Genomic DNA, 25,595 nt, shown 5'->3' with positions numbered 1-25,595 from the left:
TTTAGTAGAAAAAGTATCTTGATAAATTTAAGCATTTGTTGTACAATTTTCATGGTCAAAGCTTTTTAAAAAACAGGCCAGAGAATTAGTTCTGATTCAATTAAAATTCCTTTTTTAAAAGGAATAGTTTGAGCCTGGTATCTTAAAGTCAGGATACCCGCCATTACAGTTACCAACTGTTTATTTTTCACTTTTTTACATGCCTTACAATTTTTGACTCAATCTGTATAATGAAATTCGAGCGTGTTCATATAGCTTTCCAATTTGCAGAAACTACTTTGTATTTCACAAAAAAGTGTAGATTAAAGGCACTCACAATATTTTTTATTTAATCCTAAAAATGTAGTTTTAATAAAATCACGGGAAAATCAACTGTCATGTTTATAGCAATATTTTTTGTTTTCGTTCGTTTGGCCTTCTCAGTGGGTAGAGGGTCATAAAAAGATCCATTTGTTATTAAATGATTGCTAAAAACTGTAGTAATGTTACCATACATTGACATACTACCTTACTTACACTAATATTATAAACGAATGTTAGACTAAACATTTGATTCTTTATGTTTTCGTTTGATTTATTCAAATGTAGTTAAAAATGGCTTACAGTAGACCCATTTCGGAGCTTGTTTCTTTAGGGGGAAACAACCAGGGTCGCTCCCAAACTTTTTGTGCTTCAATACAAAATGAGTAAACACGCATTTCTGAGAATTCAGTTGATTGATATGACAATGCCTGAAGGGTTGCTGTTTTTTTTTTTTCCATACGCCTCCCAAAGAAACTCCAGACACTTTCCCTTTTTCCCAGCAGCAGCACATTTCTGGCACGATTGTGTTCGGGAATGACTATGTTTTCGGTGTCTCGGGAATGTCTGTTTTCACTGTCGCTTCTGAAGAAGGGGAATGACTTTGCGTGTTCCTACAAGAGCGTCTGGACAATGGCTATTGATTTAAAGCGTGACACCTTCAATGGAGAACTACTTGGAAATTTCACTTAGCAAACAACCCAACAAGAAGAGTGAATAGAGCTCGAAGCGAGAACACGAATGTGGCTCAAAATAGAGGCTTAAACGGCGGCAGCGGCAGAACCATGGATGCCAAACAAATCGAACCACAAAACGCCGAGCAGCCGAGTGCCCGACCAACCGGCACCAATGAGCGTAGAAAAGTGCTCATAAGCGACACATTAATTGCTGACGTATTCGAGCCCAAAGAAAGCCACGAGTCAGTCAATGGGTACAGCATCCAACATCCAACTGCCGGCTTCCAAATCGACTGGCTGGGCCCGGCGAACTGGGTCATATTCATAAGTAAAGCACCCATCAGCGCCGTAAAGTGCCGTTTTGCCAAACGGCAACCGACAGCCGGCAACCGACAACCAACTACCAACAACTGCAACTGATGTTCAGTTACTTAGGCTCAATTGAGCCGGGCCCACTTCGACGCCGTTTGCAACTTTCTTTGGGCCAAAAGGTGCTAAGCGTCGCCCAACAATGGGCCTCTGGCAGGTGGAGAAATATTAAAATACAATACAGGGGCCCCGCCTTGAATGAGCCGAGTTGCGCGTAGCTAAATGTTTGTTTTATTTTTTAGCAAATTGCCTTTGTTCGTATTCTGGCGGTCCAGACGGAAGAAAGTGCAGTGAAAATGGGGGTTACCCAGAAGCGGGGAAGTGAAGTAATTGGGTGAAATTTTAGAAAACACTTAAAGAGTTCGATTTTCGGGGGCTGATAGCAGAAAGAATGGGGAGATGAGCAGAAGTGAAATGAAAGTTGCGCCACTCAGATGCAAATTGCTTGGCCAGACAACGCGGCGTATGAGTGATGCGGTCGAGGACTGTTGACCCGAGTTGCGTATGCAAATCGAAAGGGAAATTGCGCACGGATGAGAAAAGAGAGTCGTGTTTGTTAAGTATTTTTCATGTTTGAATTATTATTTGATTCTTTGATTTAGCAGCATTTGGTTGGGCTTTCCCGGGCGGTAAAGTGGGAAGGCCCAGATAGACAGACAGATGTAGATAGACAGATAGATAGATAGAGAGATAGAGGTACAGGTACAGATAGAGGTTCGCGTAGCACAGAGATAGATGAAAATAGTAGATGAGAGATAGTTACAGTTAGATGGGCGAGCCGACTGGCTTTGACTGATGGAGCGACTAGAAGCAATCGTTTGCAGTCCATAAATCAAAGGTGCAGCCATGAAATTAAGATACAGCGTAGAGAGCAGAGTGAGGAGTGTGGAAAGTAGTGGAGATTCCTTGGTGGAGGTTATTGGCGGTTGTGTTGATGAAAGGTGGTGTGTTTGGGTGTGTCTCGTTATTCAGTGATTGTTTTTGTTTTGTCTAATGGAAGGCACTTTGTTCGTCTCGTACTCGTTCTCGTTCCAGTAATAAATTAAAATAAATAATTTATAAATAAATATAAATATAGGTCATCATTTTTAGCGATTGTTTCTCTCTCTCTCCTTGGCCTTCGTCCTTCGATTAGGTTAGCTGATGGCCAAATGTTTACCGGCGGGCCTGCTTGTATCCCTGGTAGGCAATGGTCTGGGCCACAGGCGAGCTGTAGGCGCCATGGGTGTCCCAGCCGGAGCTGCCGCCCGAGGACCATCCGGCGCTAGAGGCACCGCCGCCCGAGGACCATCCTCCGGTGCTGGCAGCCGACGATCCGCCGGAGTTCTTGCCGCCGAACAGACCGCCCAGACCGCCGAGCAGACCGCCGCCGCCTCCAGAGCCACCGATGCGTCCCAGTCCGCTGGAGGCACCAGCAGCCAGAGCCAGGAAGAAAGCGATTACGGACACAACCAGAGCCTTCTTGGCCAGGAACAGCAGACCGAAGATGGAGCCAACGCCCAGGACGGCGATCTTGGCACCGACTCCCAGCAGGATGGGCAGGAACTTCTTCAGCAGCTTCTTCTTGCGGGTACGGGACTCAACCACCAGCTCGCGGAGATCGGCCTTGATGTCATCGGGAATGGCGCGGGCCACGCTGCGAGCGGCGTTGGCGAAGTTGAAGTTCAGGGAGCGCTCGGCGAAGAAGCTCTTGGCGTTGTCCATGAAGTAGTTGCCCATCTCGGCGGTGCGGGCCTCCACGCTGGGAGCTGCCTCAACAGCCAGGGAGTTGTCTAGGGACTTGCCCTGACGTCCTTCGTTGGCCTTCACCAGGGACACGCCGCCGAAGAGCTCGATCTGGGGGTTATCGAAGACGGACTTGGCCTTGCGGAAGAGCTGTGGAGTAGGCAGAGGGGTTGCGAATTAGAAGGGTTACAGAACTGGTCAGTCTGAAATATTGTGTATGGTTGGGTGCCTGCTTTATAAGGCTAATAAAGGATCCTAATCACAAGTTAAGTAGAAGTTATATAAGCCTTTTAATAACAAAAAAGGGTGAAGTGATCACTAGGATGAAGATAAAATCAATAGACTTGTATTCTTTGAGGTCAAGAAAACCAAGAAGTAAATTTAGTAAACACTTTTAAGCTCTTCATAATTGAGTGGTAAAGCTGTATTTCACATCTTCCTGTCAGACATATCTGGTAAACTGGAATTCTTTTATTTCTCACTCAGATGAGTAAAATAGCTCAACAGGAAGTCATGAAGACAAACTTTGGCACTTTCACTTTAGCAGTATCCTTCGATTCACAAGTTCTGTGCACTTGATCTGAGATCAATGGATTGATTGGTTTCACTTTCACTGGATAGCCACTTTTGCAAATGTTCTTGATGGGACTCGGGTTATGTAAGCGTAGGGGTTTGTAATCCTTGGGAGCTGTTAATCCGTACCGTGAGCTGCAGGCACGAGATGGAGTCGGTCTCGAGGCACTTGGCAAAGGCGCCGGGCTGCTCGTCGGCGGCCTTGACGGGATCGGCGGAGATGCCTGCTGCAAGGAGCAGGATGCAGGCGGTGGCTACGAAGAACTTCATGCTGGCGGCTGGGTTGGAGGACTGGTGATTTCTGCGACTGAATTCCTTGGGCACCACCGAAATCACTGGTGTGTTCATTCGAATGGAACAAGCTGCGGTTTGATAACTTTTCGCCGCTGTCAGGCTGTTTTTAAAGAGTTTCCAACGTAGCGGTCGCCTCGGCAGCGGCATAACGTAAAATTATGTAAAAAGCGCCAGTGCCCACACACACAGCTAGGGTCTCCGTCTCCGAAGAGCCCTCTTCCACACGTGTCTGCGCGCTCTTTCTGGCGCTCTGCGCAGGCAGCAGCCCTCTCTTTCTGGCCGGGCGGCTCTCCCTCTCTCCCACTCTTTCTCGGCAGCTTCCAAGCTTAGAAGACGCATTAGGCAAGCGCAGGCAGAGACTTTTTTCTGCTTCCGCGTCAAAGAAAGTCGCTGCGCGTGCGCATGCGCAAGCGAAGACGCGTCTTCTGTCTTCGGCCGACGTCGGCGCAGGCGCAGGGCTGTTGGATGTGAGAGCGCGAGAAAGTTTCCAGCAGATCCAACGCCAGATCGGAGAGCAGATCCAACGCCAAGGTTGTCTGTCTTCTCTCCCCCACACACACACACGGAGAGTCGGGTGGAGGGACCCCAAAAGACGCTTCTTCCCGCAGAGTCTTCTGCCCATCTCCCCGCATAAGCACACGCAGACAAAGAGACATAGTTGCTTCTGGAGCCTCACGGATTACAACACATGAGGTGATAAACAGGTGCTGCGCAGCTTAACCCTCCGCACACCCGCCCCTTAACCACTGGGTGCCCCTCCCCTCGCTGCGTAGACCCCCCTCGTATGTGTGTCATTCTGGCTTTTGTTAATTTTTTGAACGCTTTTGTTTTTCGGGCACTTTGCCGCAAGAAATGAAAGTTGTGTGTATGATATACTACTACTGTTATTTCTGGCCCCTGGTCTGTATGTCATCTCCGTTTTAAAGCGCCCTCTTCGTCCGGCATCACCGAAATAGTTTTGTTTACCGCATGTGAGCGCCTTGAAATTACTTTTCATTTTCGTGATTTTATTTTGGGTCTCTTTTTATTACGCAAGATAAAGTGTGATTTGCTAGCCAGTTATGTAACTAGGACAGGGACCGGAGAAAGGATAGCACTGGGGTAGGATCTACGGCCTGATAGGCACGTCCTGTTCGGGCCTCTCTTTCGGGCAGTCCGAGTACACAGGTGAAAACACCTCTGCGGGCATAATCATAGAAAACAACCTGACTCGGCAATTGTGACACATTAGTCAACAATTTGAGCTTAGCAAAAGTGCAAATAACAGCGCGCTTCAATTGCTCAAGTGAAATGAAAGAGAAATTACACGAAAAGCAAACAAAAACGGATGCGCGCAAGATCCGAGATACTCGCAGGTGATGAACTGGTGCACTGAGAGAAATATCAACTTGAGACAATTTAACATTTAAAAAGGGTAGTACAAATAAGGGTTCGAGTGCTAAGTTTATTATTTAAATGTACATTTGATTAGATTGGTATTCAGTAATTTTGTATATGTTTGATTACTTTTTTTGTATTTTTTAAATAGTACTTCTTGAATAAGGTGTTTAAATATATTATAAATTAGTATTGAAATTATAATTTATTAAATGAATTTAAGCTAATACCAATCGTTTAAATACTGCTATATGCATCACTAAACAAACCTTAAGTGAGCAAACGAGCATAATATATATCTAATCACACAAGACATGCAGAATTATTATAATTTATTTTTAAAGCAGTTACGACTTAATTAAGATTTAAATTGTCATTTTAAAATAATAGCAACGTGATGATTTAAATAATCAAAATTACATTTGTACCTTTTGTGATGGATCAATTAACAGGAAAATATTGGTGAAAATAACACAAAAACTCAGGGCCTTTCTTTCGGTGTGCTCCGTTGGGTGGCTGGTTTCTTGGAAAGATCCGAGCTCCCGTTTCAAGGTGAATGTCTGTGACTGACGACATCCGACTCTATCATACGGATCTGCCGCGGTGCAGCTTACGAAACCCCTGAATCTTCCGCATAATGGGTGTCAAATTGTCGATGGGCGATGGGGCGTATGTGTAATTTGCTACCACAATTAAATCGGCTTTCAGTTGGCCGAGTGACGTCAATGGATATAGGCGAGCCGTGGTAAAAGTGTAAGGCATTTCGTAACGCAACATCGACGGCAAAATGGGTGCAGCCTCCCAGAGGAGAAAATCAAAACAAGCGACGCGATCTTTAAGCTGGAATTCCGCTTTGGGTTTTCTTCGGCCGCCATAAATCGGCACACATTCGGATGCAAATGGGTTCAGAGCTACAAAAACATGCAAATCCGAATGCCGCTGCACATCCGTCTTAACGGCCAAACTTATGTCGGTTCACGCGCCGAGTGTGAACGCCTCCATTTACCGGCTGGCATGTGCCAACGGCCAACGGCCAACATCCAACTTCCAAACCGCCAACTGCCAAACGGCCAAGAGCCAATGGCCAAGAGCACGGCCAACAGGCTTGGCCATTCATGCGAAAAGCAGCCGTCCAAGTGTCCAATGTGTGTGCTTTTTATGAATGAATTTCGCTCGTAGTTGGACCTGGCAAGTAGTTGCTGTTGCTGTTGCTCATGTTGCTGCTGCTGCCGATGTTGCTGTTGTGTTTGGGGTGTTGCTGTTATTGTTTATGGCTGTCACAGAGCAGGGTAAACAAATCGCAAGTGTCTCGAAACGCTCCGAAAGAAGAAAAACAATGCACAACCTGTGCTGCTGGCATATTACATCAGCAACTGACCCAATGGACGTAAACACTTTTGGCCATTAAAACTGTTTTCATTTTTCTCCCCTCTTTTCATTTTCCCAAAAATAAAGGTTAGCTTAGTAACCAAAGTTGAGAGACAGAAGTAGCAATCCTGTTGCCCCGCATAACAGTCAATTCGGATATCCTTTGTGTCCTTAAAAACGAGGCAAATTTACCTTGTTTAGCATACAAAAGGAGTGGACCTAAAAGTGAGCTTTTGTTTGCCATATCATCCTACAAATATTTTTGGTAAGCTGTACAGTTGTGGATATCCGGAAGAGAAAGGTCGGCTTAACAACTATACGTAACTAGGATGTGAAGCCAAATGCCTTTTTCTTCTGGCCCTCTCCGCTTCTTTTTGTATGGCTCAGAATATGATTTGTTTTGTCGAATGAACATTTTAAATTCCTGTGACCTTCCAGCTTAAACGGGATTAAAATTGGTTTTGTTCTTTAGCAGGAATTGTGTTGAGCATCGGGTACTAAAATGTTTTACCTTAAACGGGTCGTGTTCACTGAATTATAAAAAAATTGTAACAATTTAATTTATTTTATTTAAATTTTTATTTAAATTTTCAGGAAACAGGTGCATTTTTTAATGAATTTACATTTTATTCTTTTACAATTCTTAAATACATTTTGAAGGGTAATTTAAAAATGTATATATTGTCCTCTTAAGCTTAAATTTGTTATTTAATAACTTTATATCCTTTGCGATTGCTTTCTGTAACCAAGACTATTCCCTCCGCAACGCACTTGCATTTTCACCCGGTAAAATTATGTATTTGCCCACAAAAACCTTAATGTCTTAAGAAAGTTGGTCACAAGCCTCCGAAAAGATGGTCAAATACCATCGCGTAGAAAATCTCAATAATTACACTACTTATTAGGCCAATGGCTGAGTGGGCTTCAATCAGCAGATCGAAGATCTCGGCGCTCGTCGACCGGCAGCGATGATTATTTTGGGCCCGCCGGAGATATCATCGTATTCTCACTTTCATTTTGCTTGACATCAATTTGGGCCTGAGACTCATTAGTGGAACGAGCGACGCCGGTGATGACCGTTGTGTCCCACACAGAGGCCATTTTACTGTATAATCTATCGGCGGAGAGGCCCTTTTCTAGCCGTTTGAATTTAATTAAAGCCAAATGGCTTAGCCGTGAAAGTTTTTTCCTTTTATTTCTGGCCAATTTGCATAAGCGCCGAAAGCATCGAGGGCGTGCATTTCGGGGTTCTGGCGATCGGCGGCCTGATATCTTACATCTTAACGGCCACGGGCTCTTAATGTACCGTGCCGAACCGACTGAAACAGAAGACAGAGAAGTTTCGACCAATTGGTAGCACAATTTCACATTGTTTGCTGACATCTTTTTTCGCCCGGATCGTATTTTGCCAATCAATAGCCACTTTGTGGGTGTGTTTGCACTGGCGAGCTAAAAAATTTCATGTTGACTTTACATTTAATTTCGTTGGACTTTTTCGCTTTTATTTTCCATCTTTTTGCCGCGGTCATGCAAAAAGAATTTCGTGTACGCCATGTAGGTATGTGTAGGTACGGGTTTTATTGAACGGCAACAAAAACCAGAATGGACAACAACAGAAGCATCCGCGGAGGCATCGCAGGGCCACATCGGGGGCAAAAATTTAATGAATAAATAACAAAAATGTTTCGGTGAAAGTCGTGGTCAGAAGTGAGCCATTTACACACAGCCCAGCACAGCAGCCATGGCAACAGATAAATACGAGTGTATAGGATGGCAAATATTTGCATTCAAATGCCCGAGTGGTGCCAAGGAATCACGAAAAGTGAAGAGCGGTGATGCAACTTATATCGCACAGGCCGGAAAGCTTAAAGCGGATTAAAGGAGCCTGCTATTTCCTAAAACCCAGTCAGCAAGCATTAACTACTCCCTTCCGATTAGCAGCACCGCTGCATATTTTAATAAGTAAAAGTAAAGTTGGTCACAGATCCAACACACACCCCAAAATAAAGCCGACTGGAGATTTCACAAAACCATAAAAACGTCAAGTTAACAGAACACATTTTCCCTTTTACGGCCATTGGAATTAATAGGAAATTTGCATAATAATACCGGAAAGGGGATTATGTATACAGACTGCGGCGAGAAGCACAGCAGTAACCGATACGGGCAGCATTTCAAATAAAGAATTTGCGGTATTTGGGTTAAATATTAATTTACATGTGAAGCGGACGATGCCGCGCAGCATCATTGAAAAGTGAAATTTTCGAGGCAGCGGCTGAAATGTAGGCTGCGTGACACTTTCAGTCAGTCATCCCATCTTGGCCATCGGGCTCGGCTCGGCCTGGTCATTTTCCCAGTTCCAAGCTCATCGAACGACGATTAATCAGCTAATTTCTTTATGAACTTTCATTTATGCACTGGACTTGTGGACCTGCGACTCGGTGGACTGTGTGTACTGTGTGGACTGGAGCTCCAGCATTCACACACGTCTCGGCAGCCATCTCATCACCATCATCATCGTCGTGGTCGGCGTGCTCATAAACCCATAAAGCCGCTGCTTTTGTTGTCAACTGGTAAACGGGTAAAATCAAAGCGCGCCGTTTAGAAAATCAATTCCGGAGCAACTGCTCGCTTATATAAAGCAGCAGATCATATACGAATTGTAAAACAACAAATTTACCTTTATGAACTTATTTTATAATTTAATTACGGCCGACAGACGCGCTCGTAAAACGCCGTTGAAAAGGGAAAGTTAGCAGAGGAGCGATCCGACAAAAAGAGCAGCCCCAGTAGACGGAGCAATTAGGCGGCGGTCCAAGGTTCGCTCAGCCGGGGAAAGGGGCAAAGAAAGGTAGAGCAAGTTGCTCTTGGCCAAGTAATGGAGGCCGTATCCCTGCGGCCGCTTAACGGGTTTTGGCCGTTCAAGTGCCGCTGCTTTAATGGTGTTGTGTAACAGAACGCACATCTTGTTTCTCGTCTTTTTGGGGTCTGTCATGGCTGTAATTTGTTGCCACTCGGGCCCACGGCTCTTTAGGTGGTCGGAAAGAACCGTTGTGCTGCCAAAATCCAGTGAAAGTTGGCCACGCATTATGCAAATCTCATCTGTGCGCCGGCCAGCTCCAGTGTGCCAGTGGTCGTGTACCAGATTCCACGGAAAACAAGAGTTCGGTTTGGGGCTATCTGAAGCGCAGATCAGCAGAGAACCGATGAAGAGTATCCGAGCTGCTGTATCCGGTATCTGGCAGCTTCATCGATAGCACTGCACGAAAGCGGACTGACAAATGACGACACCGTAAACAAGAAGGAGGAAATCCGATATTAATCATCGGGCGAATGCGAACTGGGATGCTCTTTGTCTGTGCTCGAAACATTCATTATTAATTATTTTTCGTTCAATGTTTCCTTAAGACAGGACTTGATTCTACTTCCAATTCCTTCCAAATCAACTCAGATTACAATTGGTTTAAACAAGTAAATGGTGTTTGAACACTTGCTCAAATAATGCAGATTAAACTCTGAATAAATGTTGTATACATTTACAGATGCTGCTTCACTCAAACATGAATAAGACTTAGCTTTGTTTATGTTTTCAAAAGACCCTTAGATCGAGAAACTCAAACTAAGCTCAATTATCTTGAATGACACGCACTCTACCCCGTATAAAAATATTTCCGATCCCAAAATAGAAACCCGAATGAAACTACAAATATTTTTTGAACACCACCTTTTTGCCAAAAAGAGGTGACTTGGGGCTGTAGGGTATAGCCACAAATACAACCGTTATGGCCATGTGTAGGTTGCCTTCTGCCGCTGCGGATGCTGATGGCTACACAATGCGAGCTCGTCTCAAATAAACTTTCACCGATTTCATAAACCAAAGAGCAGCATCCAAGGCAGCAGCATCAGCAGCAACACCAACAGCAACACGACTCTTCGGAGCGGCAGCACCGTCTCGAGTGGCACTGCACTCGCTTCGATTGCAGTCGGGATAAAAACAACTGGGGTCTGTTGCATGATGGATAAATTATTAAATTACTTAAGAGCTACACAAGAACTAACAAAATGAAGTCGACAACCGCGGTCCTTCAGTTCCAGCCCCTGTAGGCCAGGGGTTGTTGACCCGTCGAGCGGCGCCTCCGCTTGTGGTGGTGTCCATGTCCCTCGCCGGTCACATAGGAAATGCTGTGACTGGTCTCCCCACCGTGCTGGGCGGCAGTCTTCAGGCCCAGCATCCCGGCCATCATCAGGGCCACCAGGGAGACGCCCAGCGCCTTCATGGCCAGGGCCGCTATTCCGCCCAAGCCCATCACGGCCATCATTTTGCCGAACATTAGCGCCATTGCCAGCAGCATGCCCTGGCCTTTGTCCTTTTTGCGGGCCTCTGAAACAATCAAAAAACATTTATGACCATGTGACTTCTGTCAATGCAGCTGTATTTGCGGGTTTATTTTCCTTTTGGCAAAGAACCCTTGATTTTATGCCAATTTGTCATTACAAAGGCAAATGGAGTTTTGATACAGCAGCATTGCGGCAGATATCACAATTTCAAATACTAAATGGACCTTTTATCAATTGGCTGTTGCTTTGGGAGAGGCTTTTTAAATCAAAAATCACACAATATCTGCAAAATTGTTTTTAGAGGCAATCAAAAACACATTTGCGAAGTAACTTCCCAAAAACTGCATGCCATTGCAATTAGATATGTAATTAAGGAATTTTTCGTCTGCATATTGACTAACACAAGTTAAAATTTGTTCTAAATTTTTAGGAGTAAAATAATATTTTTGTATAATAAAGACATAATCAAAATAAACTAAATATAATTGAAAAACGTAAGTAAAGTTTAATCGATTAAGTGCTAAAGTGCTTGACAAAAAAACTCATATGATAATTTTGTTCAACCCAGACAGATTTGTCTGTCTAAAAAAGCTTTTTATAATATGATTATTAGATTTAAGTTTTGTTTTTCTTTTTAATTCATCAAGAATTGCACTTCAAAACACCATTCCACACAAAATCCTACTTCAACATGCACCGCATTTGTTTGAGTGGCACCTGAACTCACCTGAAACTTGCGCCTCATCCTCTAGTAGATCGGCCAGCTTCACATTAATCTCGTGGGTGCGCAGGTAGAAGGACAGACTATCCAGCAGGCTCTGGTCCTGATCCTGTTCCTCCTCAAAGAGCGAGTTGTTCTGAAGGGGAACTATTTCGAGGCCCCTGACTACCACTAGGGGCTTTTCACTGCGATTTAAATTACGCAGGACATTCCGCAGGGCCCGTTCCCCACGACAATACAGGGTGGCACTCGCATCCTGGGCGCAGTTTTCCGAGCGGACAGCCGAGAAGAGCAGCAGACAGAGCAGCGGGAAAATGCGGAACATGTTGCCAAAACGCTTCAAGTTCAACTAAAAGCCTTGACAATTGCCTGGTCATATTTTATAGCTCCCATTTCCACGGGGAACTTTCCCAGGGGGGAAACGGGGGCAGTCAAGCATCCCCGGCCGAATTGTCACAATTGTAAATTAAAACAATGGTGCTTCTGGAAAGAGAGAAATATGCTTTCAGTTCGCTTTTCTCTACTTTTTGCCTCGGCCGTGCAATTTTCTTCTTCACTGGCCGCTGCAATTTTTCCAATTTTCAACGGTCAGTTGGTCGGACAGCCGTGGGATGCGCTTGGCTGCCGCCCGTTCCACCAACAATTTGGCCTCTGGTTCACTCAACTCGGCGCTCTCGGCCAAATTATACAGATTAGAAGTGGTTAAAGTGCTGCGGGTTTGTTCCTGGCCCACACCTCGATCCTACTCCACTTCACACGATTCTCCGGCGGCCAAACAACTCCATTAACCGGCTGGCAAGCGTGTCAGCCGAAAAAGCGAAAGTTACCCCGCCCGAAAGATGAGCGATGAAGACGTTTAGTGGTAATTTGCGTCGACCAGCTCATGCAACGGCCATAAAAATGGGTCGCCAGACCGTTGAAAAGGGGTGAGGTTGTGTTGCTTGGGGTCGTAATACAATAAGCAATCGAAAGTAAATCGGGCTAGAATTTTGCTGAATTTATTAAAGACAAACTGAAATTAAAAATTAGGAAATAACTAATATTAATACTTTTTTATTCAAAACACATTTTATACATTATTATTGTTATGATTTATAATAAAATATATTTTCTGTCCAAAAATATAAATTTGGTTTCTATTCTTAACCACATCATCATCATAGTTATGATTTCTTTATGATGGCATAATGTGGTCCCAATGATATTTATTGTATCAACATGGAACCATATCTTTCGACCGTTCTTACATATACTTTCTTCGCAGGAGTCCCAATTTTGTGAGTAAATCTAAAAATTGGAGAGTGTGGTGCCGTAATTCAATTAGACAGAGACACGGGAAACCGTCTTCTGGGGATTTCGTAAGCCCTTGCCCAGCTTTTGGGGTATTTTGTAATACCGGCAAACTTATTAATCAAGTTAACGTGACCGGGGTCCATCGGGCAGGCGAAAGAAATCAACTTGGCAGCATCACAATCACGCTTCGATCGTCATCATCGCCATTTCTCCACTGCCATGAGGCTGCCGGTGATGATTATTCGAGCGATGATGATGACGACCATGATGATCGACTGCGCTCCCAAAGCAATAACTTTCACTCTCAATGTATTAATTTTTATATTTATCATATTGTTGTCCAACACAAACGCACGCACGTCTCACACTTACACGTTTTCTGGAAATTTTGAAACCCCAATCGATGGAAAAAATTAAACACATCACCGCAGCAGTGGAAGCGAGTCAACCAAAAATTGATCTGAACTCGTTGCGTTTGCCTTGTGTCGGTGTCGGCAATAAAAAGAAAGTATCTCCCCCTGGCAGCAGATCATCAGCTCCATCTCGAATCTCCGATTTTTACCAAGGAAAGCAGCATGGTTCGATTCGATTCGTTTGAGTGCGGCCTTTGTAGCCGTTGTTTGCCCCGACTCGATCTGAATCAGTATCTCTTTCCCGATCCGGGGCTCTGTCTCTTGGCAACTTGTTATAATTGATTGTTGTGCAGCATCATCATCATCGGCAACGTCATTAAAAGAATCTCATTTGCCGCACATTCAATTGAGACCGCAATTCAATGTGCAATGTGCATTGTGGTATACGGAATCGAGTTGATTGAATGAGACAGCAGTTGTGGCCCAAATCGCCGGGGGAGTAAGCAGGTGTGGGGCTGTGTGACCAATGGCAAGTTAACAGATAGTTCGGATTGATTTGGTGCAGTGGTATTAGGAGATCAAAGGCTTTTTGGGCCCCCATTGATATAACAAAAGGAAATTAAATCATCAACTGGAGGGCTGTACACACTGGAAATCCCCGCCATCCCATTCTGCATTCACAGTTAGCGGACGCACTGAAATGGATCAAAAACGAACGCATCCAGCAGATTAAACATATCAAAGCAATTCGCTTTGTATTTAGATTGAATTGATACAGAACTTTATTAAAATTATCATCAAATATTAATTAATCACCATTCCAAAGGGTCTACAAAAACTGTACGCCAATTATTCAGCTATCACGCTCTTTTTTTAAATTTCCATTAATGTACTATGTTACCGTATTGAATTGGAATTACAATTTTTCAGACCTATTTGTGGCCACCTAGTTGCACATATCGAGGCCCCACTTTTGTGGCCTTGCTCCCGAAACTCTGCCACAATAAAGCAATCTTCCGCCAGCCCCAAAGTATACAACACGTCTGCAGACCACAAATCATTTGCTTAGTGCATCGCAAACACCACGAGTTGCGAGTCAACATCCTGCGGCGACTGAGCTGCAAAATGTGGGTGGGGCTGCAAATCAGTGGCAACTAATTAAGGCGCCCAGTAGCCAGGCAACTAAAACAGCAATTGGAACCGAGAAAAGCCGAACCGCAAGTTTGTTGCTTTTGACACGCACAGGTGAAATCAAACAGAAGTATGTTTTAATTATAAAACAATTAGATTAAAATAAATTAAACGTATCGCTGGGCTCAGGCAATCGATCAGAAAAGGCAGAAAAGCAGCCGAAGCAAATAAACAAGGTGCCGTGAGCGAAATTCGTGCCGGTGAAAATAAGGCAGCGGCACAAGCAAAGCCGCAGAAATCAACATCAACATGGCCAGATGTATGGCCACGTAATTGGCTTCAAAATAAACAATATTACTATTATTGTTATTGGCCAGCAAAATACGCACTCTGTGGAATGGCTCTAATTGCGCCTATTTCCAGGCGACTTGCATTCCTCGCATGACTCGTGACAACTCGCTGTGATTGACTGCCAAAGAGTCAATTTGGCTGTCAGCCCAGGCGAATCCGGCGGATGATGGTCGTGGAGCGATGAGAGCTCCAATCCGCAGTCAAGTCGTCTGCCAGACCCAGTTGGCTGGCTTTTTGGGATGGCTTGGATTTTGTGGCGTCGAGGTGAACGATTCCCAGAGGCTGTTCTCTCCCAGGAATTAGGCAACAATTCAGCAGCTCTAAGCAGCTTTAAACGGCAATTAGTCCTTTGAAGATTGCAACTCGAAGGGAAACACTCGGGTAGCGAAAAAATTAGCAAAATAGAAAAGGCAAATAACACCTAACTAAGCTTCTCATGTATGCTAGCAATAACTGGAGTTTAACTCAAGGGCTCGTAAAACTTTTGTTTTCAATTAAAAACCCCTCAGTGGCAATTCTGCTACATTATCAAACGGGCAACGCAATTGCTTTAGCAAGCTTCAACTAAAGTTGAACTAGTAATTCTCAACAAGTGCATTTCTTGCAAAGGGAAAACAAGATACAAGTGCCTTACACAGAAATGGATTTTAATATTATTTAATTTGAAAAGCAAGGACCATATGTTAATTTTTAATAAAGATGGCCCCTAATAAAAATGGATCTTCTTTTTATCAGTAGATCTAAAAAAAATCGATTACATTCCCTAGCTTTTAAAGCATTGTACAAATTCCAGCTAACTACCATTTTGGTCAGTGCCCTTTTGTTACGTTTTTCAACGAACATTGCCATTTCTTTTGGCAACAAAAAACTTTGCGGGTGCAAGGAAGTGACCAAACAATCGCTGCTGCTCAGCCACAAGGTTTTGGCTGCCAAACTTTCAATCTGCACTGGGCCAAGTTCCTGATTAGATTTAAGAGTTGAAAGCAATGCCTCGCCCGCAGTTCAGTGTATTCTTTTTGGGATTCGGTCTTGTTAAAACTCGATTAAAGTGTGTGGCCAGATGAAAGTGAAAAGGCTTGGGCCGGCAACACGGCTAAATTGTCGCTGGCCACTTTTAGTTTCTGTTAAGTGCATTGGAAGCATTGAAATCAGAGCCAATTAAGGCGAAGAAGCCGCTGGCCTTTGGACCGGACTCCACCCAGCGGATCCGGTTGCAGTCAAGGATCATTAAACTTTTGTGGCACACGTAAACTGGAGCAGCTAGGTGGCCTTAGTGGGCTGCGTAGATGGGCGGGTTGGGTGTTTCGGATGGGTTGGATGGGGTCGGATTACCACTCTCGGACTGCGTCACCGCTTTCCTTTCAATGTCCATCTGGGCTGTTGGCCTTGGCTGTTGGCCATCCATTGTTGCGGCTTTGGGCTTGGGCCATGTTGCTGCGGTGGTTCGATGCTCGGTGGTAGGTGGTCGGTGGTCTGCTTTCTTGTCGAACCGCCTCGCATTACTTGCGCTTTTGAGGCAGCGTCGGAGCACGGTGTCAAGTTGCGAATGGCGCGGACATCCAGATTACAGTCATTACACTCTCAGTGGATCTTCGGCCAGATAGGCCAGATAGATCGCGGATCGCCGATCAAAACGGTGCCACTGCCAAAGAACGGTCGAGGTCTGATTGCCACTGCCTCGAAATTGGCCACAATTACCCGCCTGCCCACCTGCGTGCTCACCTGGCTGGCTGGCTGGAAAAGTGAATATTTATTAGTCCCGCTCATCATGCACCGACGAAAAGTGTTTTATTGGCTGCACTTCCCCCGCCGGTCCCCCGCATTTCGCCTGCTCAGCAGAATGTAACTGAGCCGGCGATTTATGAAAAACGAGAGCTAATAGTCGTTTCACTTTTCTTTTATTATTTATTTATTTATTGTGTACAGGCGGCGAGGCGTGGCCACATCTCGAGCCTCAGCCTCAGCCCGAGCCTCCCACTTTTCCAGCAACCACCCACCACCCACCACCCTCCTCCCTCCAACCAGCTACTTAATTGTACCCGTACTCGAACTGCACTTTGCTTTTACTTTTGCCTGCGAAAATTGTTTGCAGCAAATTGCGGGCAAATTAATGAGCAGTAAATTAGCCGCATTAGTACAGCGGCCACATGCCGCGGACGCCGTTGGAGCCAGTGGCTTTGCCATTCTACCACAGTCATGGCCGCGTCTCCCAGCCTTGGCCAGGAGTCGTGTGAGCCGCCCGCCTGTGTTTACCTATGCAGGGGCCAGCGATCCGTCGTAATACCATGTGGTTAATGAAATTGCAGCTAATTAGTTCGCCCTTTGAACCTTTCGGGAGTGCAGCTAAGCGCCGCAGGCGAAAAACGAAGCAGACCGATGACTGCTGCGTTTGCACCCACAGTGGGTCATATTTAGTCGAGCTGGCAATAAATAATTAAGTCAAGAGGAAAGAAGTCGGTATCAAAATACAAAGAAAAGAAATAGAAATGATTATTATTATACATATATTTTAAAAATATTTCACAATAATCAATCCATTTCATAAATTAAAATATTTTATAGTAATGCTTGGAAATTAAACAAAATACTTTTGAGCAGAAAACCTAAAAGAACAATTGTTGTAAGAAGAAATTCAAATAGTAGAAACAAATTAAAAATGGTTATTATTATAAATGTGTTTTACAAATACTTAATAATTATCCATTGATTTTATAATTACAAATTTACTTTTAAAATATGTTCTTATAACAATAATATCTTCTTATGCTGAAAAACAAATAGGCAATATAAATTAGGTCCCGTACCAATTATTTTCGCGTGTCGTATTTTATGGATCCTTCAGGTTGCAAGCTGGAACCACTGTGCGCAATTGATGCTCCAGAGCTCTGGAGCTCAGATTCCGAAGCCTGCCCGCTGAGCGATGCCCGTCACTCAGCTGGTTGACTCGAAATCAAAACTGTAGCAGCAAGGTGCGATGTTGCTGGTGGGGAGGGCGATGGAGGCTGCGAAGGAGGTGGCGGTGGTGGTGCAGCCAGTGGTGCTGCACGCAGCTTGGTTGGATGCTGCTGCTAATGCTGCTGCTGCCACTGTGCCGTTGCCGCGGCTGCTCCAATAAAACTGAGTTGCATGCAACGGCTGGTAATTAGTCTCCACAAGGCGCTGCATCAGCCGCCATCGAATCGCGTCCCCTCGAATCGCGTCCATGTGAAGGATACGCCGCACTCTCGTCCTTTGTCAAGTGTCCCGTGTGTTGTGCTATATTCTGCGAAACGGAATCGGAGAAGATAAAAGCAAAAAGCCTCAAAATGCCGAGCCATCTAGTTGCCAGCTGCCTTTTGCTGGCTTTGGGCCTGAACGTGAGCCTGGGGGCCATCCACAAGCGCAGTGGCGCCAATTCGCTGGGAGGGGATCCTAATCCGCATTCCAGCGCCGAGGGCAGGCCGGTGGCAAGTCCTGCGGCCAGTGTGGAGAACACGGACCTGCTGGACAAGCTGAGCTGGAAGTGCGCCAACAACGCGAGTTGTCTGTACGGCGTGGCCAACGGCATTATGGCCTCCTACCGGCGCGGCGAGACCCTTAAGCTGGGGCTCTTCGACCTGGTCAAGTTACCCGAACTGGATGCCTCCCGCAAACACAAGTGGGGCTCTGGGCGCGGCCTCTCCAGCTTCATGGACTTTGTCACGGGGAACGCCATTAGAGTGCCTGTGGGCCCCATGGTCTTCAGCGTTCAGCGGGCCGAGGATGACAGCGAATACATCGAGGTGGCGCTGCTGAAGAAGGCCTCCAGCGGAACAGGTAATGACGGGCGACCGCAGACCCAATCAGCGGATGACATGTGCCTGACGACCAGGCGATGCCATTTGAGCCCGGCGCAGAGTCCTAGCCAGCTGCTCCTGCTTGGCATGCGGCTCGCATTTGGGCGTTACCCGACTGTGATACCTCTAACAAGGCCCAGACAGATGCCTGCACTGGCAGAACAGAACTAGAAAATTAAAAAATGTGAATAGGTGCCTTTCGTTAAAAAGAATATTTGTCTTTGTCAAATATTTCGACAGGGGCTGGGCTAATTTTTTTTTCCATGATGAAAGTATTAAACCAAACAATAGTCTGGAGCATTATTTTTTAAGCCTTCACTCTTAAGAATTCAAAACCACAGGTAACCACATTTTTTACCATACATTCCTATTATCAGTAGTTCAAAACAATTGGCTAGATATATTCTTTTTCTTTGCACATCCTTGAGTGCAAGCGATCTACGCCCTCAGTTACTGTTTAACAACGTAACTCACAGCTTTTCATTTCTGTTCATGCTTATAAAGAGGGTAAGGAATAACGGAAGATGTTATCCTTGAATATTTCGTTCAATGGGAATGCAAAACATTTTGCTTACTTAATCGTCCTTAAAAACTATTTACCCTGAGAGGTATAACCGCATTATTATGAGTGTAGCCTTGCCTGGCGGTTTTTCCTAAATCTACATTCTCGCCCAATGCATATCAATGACTTGGCCCGACCGTCCCAAGCTGCCATTACTTACCCCTGTTTAATCTGACATTCGATATACATGGCAGCAGGGCATCAATCATACCGCGTGCTCCGACAAGGAAGGGGCGGGCCAATCAAGTCCTGTGTCGCACTATTACGTATACGTACGAGTGCCATTAAAGCCATAAAGCCTAAAACGTGTCTTGTTTCCCAACATTCAACTACAGGCCGCCTGCAGGGCAATGGAGGAGGAGGACTCCTGGGCGGAGGAGGTGGTGGCCTGGGAGGAAACGGGGGAGGCGGCCTACTCGGCGGCGGAGGCGGTGACAACGGGGGAGGCGGACTCCTTGGCGGACGGAGGCGCCACCAGCACCAGGACAAGAAGCAGTTCCAGATGTTCATACCCATGTACCTGGCGGCCACGACATTCGGCTGGACGATGGTGGCCGCCAAGGCGGTGGGACTGCTCACCCTCAAGGCACTGATCCTGTCCAAAATCGCCTTCGTGGTGGCCGCCATCGTGCTGATCAAGAAGCTCATGGACAACGCCAGCGAAAAGTGAGTACTAAAGCAAAACTTCAAACTAGGAATGGGAATTAAATAAGCTTGGAGCAGTTGAGTGCCGTAAACATTTATTGTTACAAAATAATTTGGCTTGTTATTGCATAAATAAGAGCTTAAGTGCTATTTAGATTGGTTACAAATATATTTCTGCAAAATAATATGTTGATTGCATTTAAAATGTGTCATTTCATCCTTATTATCCAATTATAAATTCTTATTAATTTCTCGGAATGGGTAACAAAATTAAACTTTTTGGAAATGTCACACTCAGTCATCTGCAAAATATACAGATACATATATTTCTCGTCCAATTAATAATTCATATTAACACGAAGAAATTTTACATTTTAAAAGGTTAGTTCTATTGCTGGATTCGCATAAGTTAGGTTTGTGGAGCACAAACTGTTTAGTTTCATTTTGAGAACATGACATAAATTTAACATTTTAAAAGGATTCATAATTTAAGTAATTTAAATAGGTAGGGAAACTGCCGACCTTGAAGAACTAAATAAATAGTGCTTATGCATTTGTAAAGTGGAATCTAAAACACGCCATTATATTTTAATCTCTTGAAAGGATGATGTACCAGTTCCCTGAGCAGACCCCCTACATGATGCCCTATGGCATGGATTACCCGCTGCACGGGGCAGAGATGTCGCCGGAAATGTACCCGGCCTCGCTGCACCACCTGGCGATGGCAGGAGGCGGCCAGTTGCCGGGGCACCCTGGACACCCGGGACTGGAGAGCCTGAGCGCCGAGAGCCACCTGCACTCCGCCCAGGTGGCCAGCGACGGCAGCAACAACACACAGGTGCTGGCCGCCCTGGGCGGACTGGGGGGCCTGGGGCACAAGATCAAGCGTGAGGACTCCTGGATGGCGAAGAGTAAGTGTAAGTTGATCCAGCCTCTCGATATTTCAGATAGTGGGGGCCCCTAGACACCCCCAATCTCCCCCATCCCCACACCTGTCCATGGCCAAGGTAAACTCCCTGAATGCGGTGGCGGTGGCAGCGGCTGCAGCCGAGGGCGCCATTGAGGACGACTATGAGGACGAAGACTGAGCAGAGTACTTATTACATCCATTTGTCACCCGGCACGCTCGCGTGAGGTGTGTGGTATTCGGGAACATCAAAAAGCGAGAGCACCTTTATTTGCTTTTTGTGCAGCTAGTAATTTGTATTGCATGCTCGCAGGTAGATTTTTCACCACAAACGAACAATATGTTTTCATTTGTGAAGCTATTTACTTCCAACGCACAATTTTAAAATATTTTTAAAGGGAGTGTACTTTGGGACTGAATCTAGCTCCAAAATCGTACTTATTAAGAGCCGACGTAAATCATCACTGCTAATTTGTAAAGTATTATTTTTGAGGTCATCCTAAACTTAAGATACTTTTCAATCCAGGAAAAAATATAACTTGTTAGACTGGTATCTTTATGAAAACGAATCCGTGATACACAAAAAGGACGACTGAAATATTTGCATCTATCGGGAAAACTCGATGCCAGTTACTAAATAAGATTGCATACTTTTAGCTGCTGTAGTAATATAAATCAACAGAGCAATAATGAAGAAGTTAGAGATTATCTTAAGCGAAGAGTGGGGCGTGTTATAAATGAACCACGAGCCAACGCAATAATTCAGATTGAGGATGGTGTAGAACTTCTAATAAATTCTAAAGCGAACGGGAGTGGGCTTACCCCAAACACCATATTAAGGTCCAGATACACACCTCTGCCGTGGAATTTATTGCATCCGAGCACCTTCCCTCCCCGACACCCCACTCCCATTCCTCCCACTCCTAACCCCCATCCCGGTGGCTATCAAGTGGCTCCGGGCCAGCAATTACTTGCCTGATTAACGGGGAACTCGTGTTGCAGCCAGCCCCGCCCGGCGACCTCTGATCTACAACTACGTGCAGCCCCACATGCCGTACTACCGCTCCTAAGGCGGCGATTAGCCAATTAGCAGCTACCAAAGACCCCGTGGGAAGGAGGAGGTTGCTCTGCTGCCATAAGGACCCGAGTATCGGACCCGGACGACGGACACTCTGCATCGGAATAGCAGCCTAGCGAGCTAACGTACTGTTATTATTTATTGCTTATTATTTATTGAATCGTTTTTAACTAGTGAAACCTGGCGCACACATTTAGTCTAGTTCAATGTCTCTGTAATTAGCAGTCAAAGTGCTACAAAAACTAAAAAAACATTAAAGAATTGAACACAAAGTTGTTCTGAAACTATAATCGTTGCGTGTGCGTTTTATTTATGCAATAAATATTAATAAATAAATAAATTAAGTGTAAGTGTAAATTAAATAAATTACAAATGAGAGAATGAGCATCATTGAGAAAACTGAAAAGTGAAAGTAAGCGAGAGAACGGCAAAGAGATGCAAAGAGCTAATTAGAGAGAGAGACCTAGACAGTAATTCTAGTGGAAAGTAGGGAAAGTAGTTCAATAGAGATCCAGAGAGAGATAGGAGAGTGTGAGCGGAGTTTCCCCAAGCCAACAGGAAAGTGTTAGAGAAAACCCAATTTAGTTCATTCCTGATCTAATGACATAAATAACAAGTTAGTTACAACTAGCTTTATTGCGCCACTTTCCCCGGCTGCTGGCCGCTGTAGGCTAGGTTTTGGGCCTGCTCCTGCTGGTGCTGCACCTCCTTGGCCAAAACGTCGGCGGGCACGTCCACCAGGCCCTCCACGAACCCGTCGAAGGCCCTCGACCAGCCCGAACTGTAGCTGTCGTGGTGCGAGGGCACCTCCACGATGGTCTTCTTGCTGGAGAGCAGCTTTTTCAGCGAAATAATGACCGCCAGCAGCAGGGCGATCTTCGAGACAATCAGGGCCTTTCCGGCCAGCAGGAAGAGTCCCTTGAGCAGGAGGGCCCCCACCATTCCCGTCTTGGCCGCCATCATCATCAGCAGCGGTCCCATGTTCTTCATCTTGCCACGCCCCTCCTGCAGCGCCTCCAGGGGGCGCACGGACACGCCCACATTCAGACTGCCCTCTGGGTCGCTGTTCATCACAAAGTCCGCGTTCTCCGAGAACTTGTAGCGCAGCGAGCGCGACCGGATGAACTTCCACAGCTTGTTGGCCATCAGCAGGGCGAAGGTCTCTTCGTCGGAGCCCATGGACCGGGACAGCAGCTGGTTCACCTCCGGGTCGTCAGGCACCATCGAGATGTTCCTGCGGGGATACCATTGAATGGCAAAGGAGAGTATGAGGATAGGGGTATATTTAAGGGATCAAAATTAAAGCCATAAAAAGCAGTGCCTTAACAGGACAACAAATCTTTTGATTCTGATTTAAAGATATTTAGCTTTGCAGACCATTAGTTTTAAGTTAAATCTTACAAAAAATATTATTCAGTTCATCAATATAAATGTAAGCTTAAAATAAAATGATTTAAATCATACAACATTTTTATTTATTTATTTATTCTCAGGTAGGGAAAAGTTTCAAATACCTTTATTTAATTGGAGCTATACCTACTGTGGCCTTGAGCTACAAATTATACAAAATTAATTTTAATTAATATTTGTAAAGTCTTTCTTAAAAAACAATTCTCCCATGTCGGTGTATTTTCCTTTTACCTGTATTATATATTTGATACTGGCAACATTTTTATCACTCACCAGTTTTCCGTGACCTTGACACGGTCGCCAAGGTCAAGGCGAGTGTTCAGGTAGAGGTGATTCATAACAATAGACATCTTGATCATCCTACAGGCGCGATCGTCCTCCTGCCTGCAGTTCTGCTTAAGCTTGGCCAATAGAAAGTCCTCAATATTTCGTCGCTCACTTTCCGTTATCTAAAAAGTAAACACATTTATTTAAAAACATTTGAACTAGATATAAACTAACACTTCTCTGAAACTAACACCGGTTAAAAAATAATATTTTTTTAATATTTATCTTAAATGTAGTAAAGAAGGTGACCAACAACAAGAATTATTCTGTTTGAAAATTGATTAAACAAGGGAAGCAAAAAATGCAATCTTTCTGTTTTGCTAAAACGTTTGCAAAGTATCGAAAAATAATTCCAAACTTTTTGTTTTGTGTTTGTTTTAATTTATATGGTGATGAGCCAGTAAATAAATTATTTTAACTCCTATAACTTCTTATCATAAGTCCTTGAATTATCCTGAGGTCGACCCTTAATGCGGACGTGGAAAATGCCATTAGGATGTCCCTTTTATCCAGGGTAAACGTTCACCCCAACATGGATTTTAATCCCTGAGCTCTTTCTCTGGCGGCACTGGCGATGAACTTTTAGATAAGGCAATAAATTCGGACAGCCAAAACAAAGGTCACTGGCTTCGTTGTTCCGTTGGCCGAAAGATATCGCTGTCAGGGGCAATTAATGCTCGCTCTATCACCCACTTTGCAACTTTTCCGGACTTTCCAGGCCGTTTCCTTACCGTAACGGTGCCATCCCGCCTTTTGCTGCCGCGGGCGGAAACGAGGACGAGGAAGAAAGCCAGGAGCGCGCAGACCTTGAATGCTTGCATCGTGGGTCACAGTTTCCGGCTATCTAAGCGATTGACCAGTTTTCCGGCTAAACAACTGTTCGTGGGTATTTCTTTCCCTGGGTCTCACTCGACTGGGTGTCTCACACACGTATTTCGGTATATCCTGGCCTTATCCTTCGGCTCTCAAAAAACACACACACTCTCACAAACGCCCGCGTCTTCGCTGTGCTGGAAGTGCTACGCTCTTGCTGTTGACATCGTCGCCTTGAAAGAAAACCTAATGCGAATTTTCCGCCAGTGAATTCGATTTTATATGAAAAGCGGCCAAAAGCGCCGCAAACACAATACAGGTCTCTGCCGCAGTCGGCGCAGGTTGCGACGCCGGCGCTTGTTTTTGCAGGCACTCGATGTTGATTTTGCACCTGGAACTGGTCGCCAAAAAGACCAGCTCCAGCTACAGCTCCTTGGCCGCAGACCCAGTCGTTTGGCCAGTTTCGGAGCCTCTTCTTACGGCCTTGTCTTGCCAAACTGCCACCGGATTCTGCCACCCATGACTTTGTTTATGTTTTCCCCGGCGACAAGTTCTTCTCTGCCTTTGTTGTCTTTGCAGCGTGGGTCGTTAATAAAAACAAAGTCAGTCGAAAGTAAACAACAGACCTAATTCCCAACAACAAAGAGGCCAATTTTCCCACACAGCCTCAGCCGCAAGGGGTGTGGAAAGCGGAATGGGTGGGGAAATTAGCAGCGAAAACTTGACATAGCCATACATACTGCCATTGACAACACGCATGCAAACCTGAAAACTTTTCAGTTGCTCCAATTAGTCAAAGGCTCTTCATTCCACGGACCACTTGAAGCCAGGGGCGCACCTAAGAGGGAACTTGGGATCACAGTAAAAGCTAGGCTATTGATCCAAAAAATAAAATAAAAAAATTATTTCTTAAGTTATGTTCCTTTTTGTGCAAAAGTACCAAATTATTTGTTTAAAATTAGCTAGAATTAAACAATAAAAAAATTAATTATTCATTTTATCTACTATGGATATTGCCGTCCCTACAGAAAAACAATTCTTCTTTCAGTTCTCTTTTCTGTTGGCTTAACTTTCTCACTTTGTAAGTAAGTTTTGAAATAGCACATTGCATTTTAAAGTTAATCTTGTAGTAAACTTCTGTGAACAATGCAATAAGTTCTCCGACCCC

At 44.9% G+C, this 25,595-nt stretch overlaps 4 protein-coding genes across 5 annotated transcripts; 1 reads left to right on the top strand and 3 right to left on the bottom strand.

Moving 5' to 3' along the window:
• Positions 1 to 1,907: 1,907 nt before the first annotated feature.
• Positions 1,908 to 4,023, bottom strand: Osi6 (Osiris 6). Its single transcript, XM_017098914.3, has 2 exons — positions 3,774 to 4,023; positions 1,908 to 3,221 (listed from the first exon to the last, which is right to left on the bottom strand). The coding sequence occupies exons 1-2, from the start codon at positions 3,990 to 3,992 to the stop codon at positions 2,502 to 2,504; spliced, it is 939 nt and encodes a 312-aa protein (XP_016954403.1). The 5' UTR covers positions 3,993 to 4,023; the 3' UTR covers positions 1,908 to 2,501.
• A 6,676-nt stretch (positions 4,024 to 10,699) lies between these two features.
• LOC108027134 (uncharacterized) lies at positions 10,700 to 12,227 on the bottom strand. The gene is made up of 2 exons (XM_017098352.3): positions 11,749 to 12,227; positions 10,700 to 11,064 (listed from the first exon to the last, which is right to left on the bottom strand). The coding sequence occupies exons 1-2, from the start codon at positions 12,065 to 12,067 to the stop codon at positions 10,769 to 10,771; spliced, it is 615 nt and encodes a 204-aa protein (XP_016953841.1). The 5' UTR covers positions 12,068 to 12,227; the 3' UTR covers positions 10,700 to 10,768.
• Positions 12,228 to 18,050: 5,823 nt separating this feature from the next.
• Positions 18,051 to 22,062, top strand: LOC108027137 (uncharacterized). Of its 2 annotated transcripts, none has more exons than XM_017098355.2 (4): positions 18,051 to 18,665; positions 19,583 to 19,913; positions 20,496 to 20,803; positions 21,802 to 22,062. In XM_017098355.2, the coding sequence occupies exons 1-4, from the start codon at positions 18,176 to 18,178 to the stop codon at positions 21,867 to 21,869; spliced, it is 1,197 nt and encodes a 398-aa protein (XP_016953844.1). In that variant the 5' UTR covers positions 18,051 to 18,175; the 3' UTR covers positions 21,870 to 22,062. The 2 variants fall into 2 exon arrangements, with proteins under 2 accessions (XP_016953844.1, XP_016953843.1); XM_017098354.2 differs by having other exon boundaries at positions 20,496 to 20,809.
• Positions 22,063 to 22,448: 386 nt separating this feature from the next.
• Positions 22,449 to 24,548, bottom strand: LOC108027139 (uncharacterized). Its single transcript, XM_017098358.2, has 3 exons — positions 24,346 to 24,548; positions 23,561 to 23,736; positions 22,449 to 23,111 (listed from the first exon to the last, which is right to left on the bottom strand). Exons 1-3 carry the CDS (start codon positions 24,433 to 24,435, stop codon positions 22,511 to 22,513), a joined length of 867 nt encoding a protein of 288 aa, XP_016953847.1. The 5' UTR covers positions 24,436 to 24,548; the 3' UTR covers positions 22,449 to 22,510.
• Positions 24,549 to 25,595: the final 1,047 nt, after the last annotated feature.

Source organism: Drosophila biarmipes, chromosome 3R (assembly GCF_025231255.1).
Source record: "Drosophila biarmipes strain raj3 chromosome 3R, RU_DBia_V1.1, whole genome shotgun sequence".
Taxonomy (NCBI): Eukaryota; Metazoa; Arthropoda; class Insecta; order Diptera; family Drosophilidae; genus Drosophila; species Drosophila biarmipes.
The sequence above is the reverse complement of the archived record's forward strand: the minus strand, read 5'-3'. Positions and strand labels throughout refer to the sequence as shown.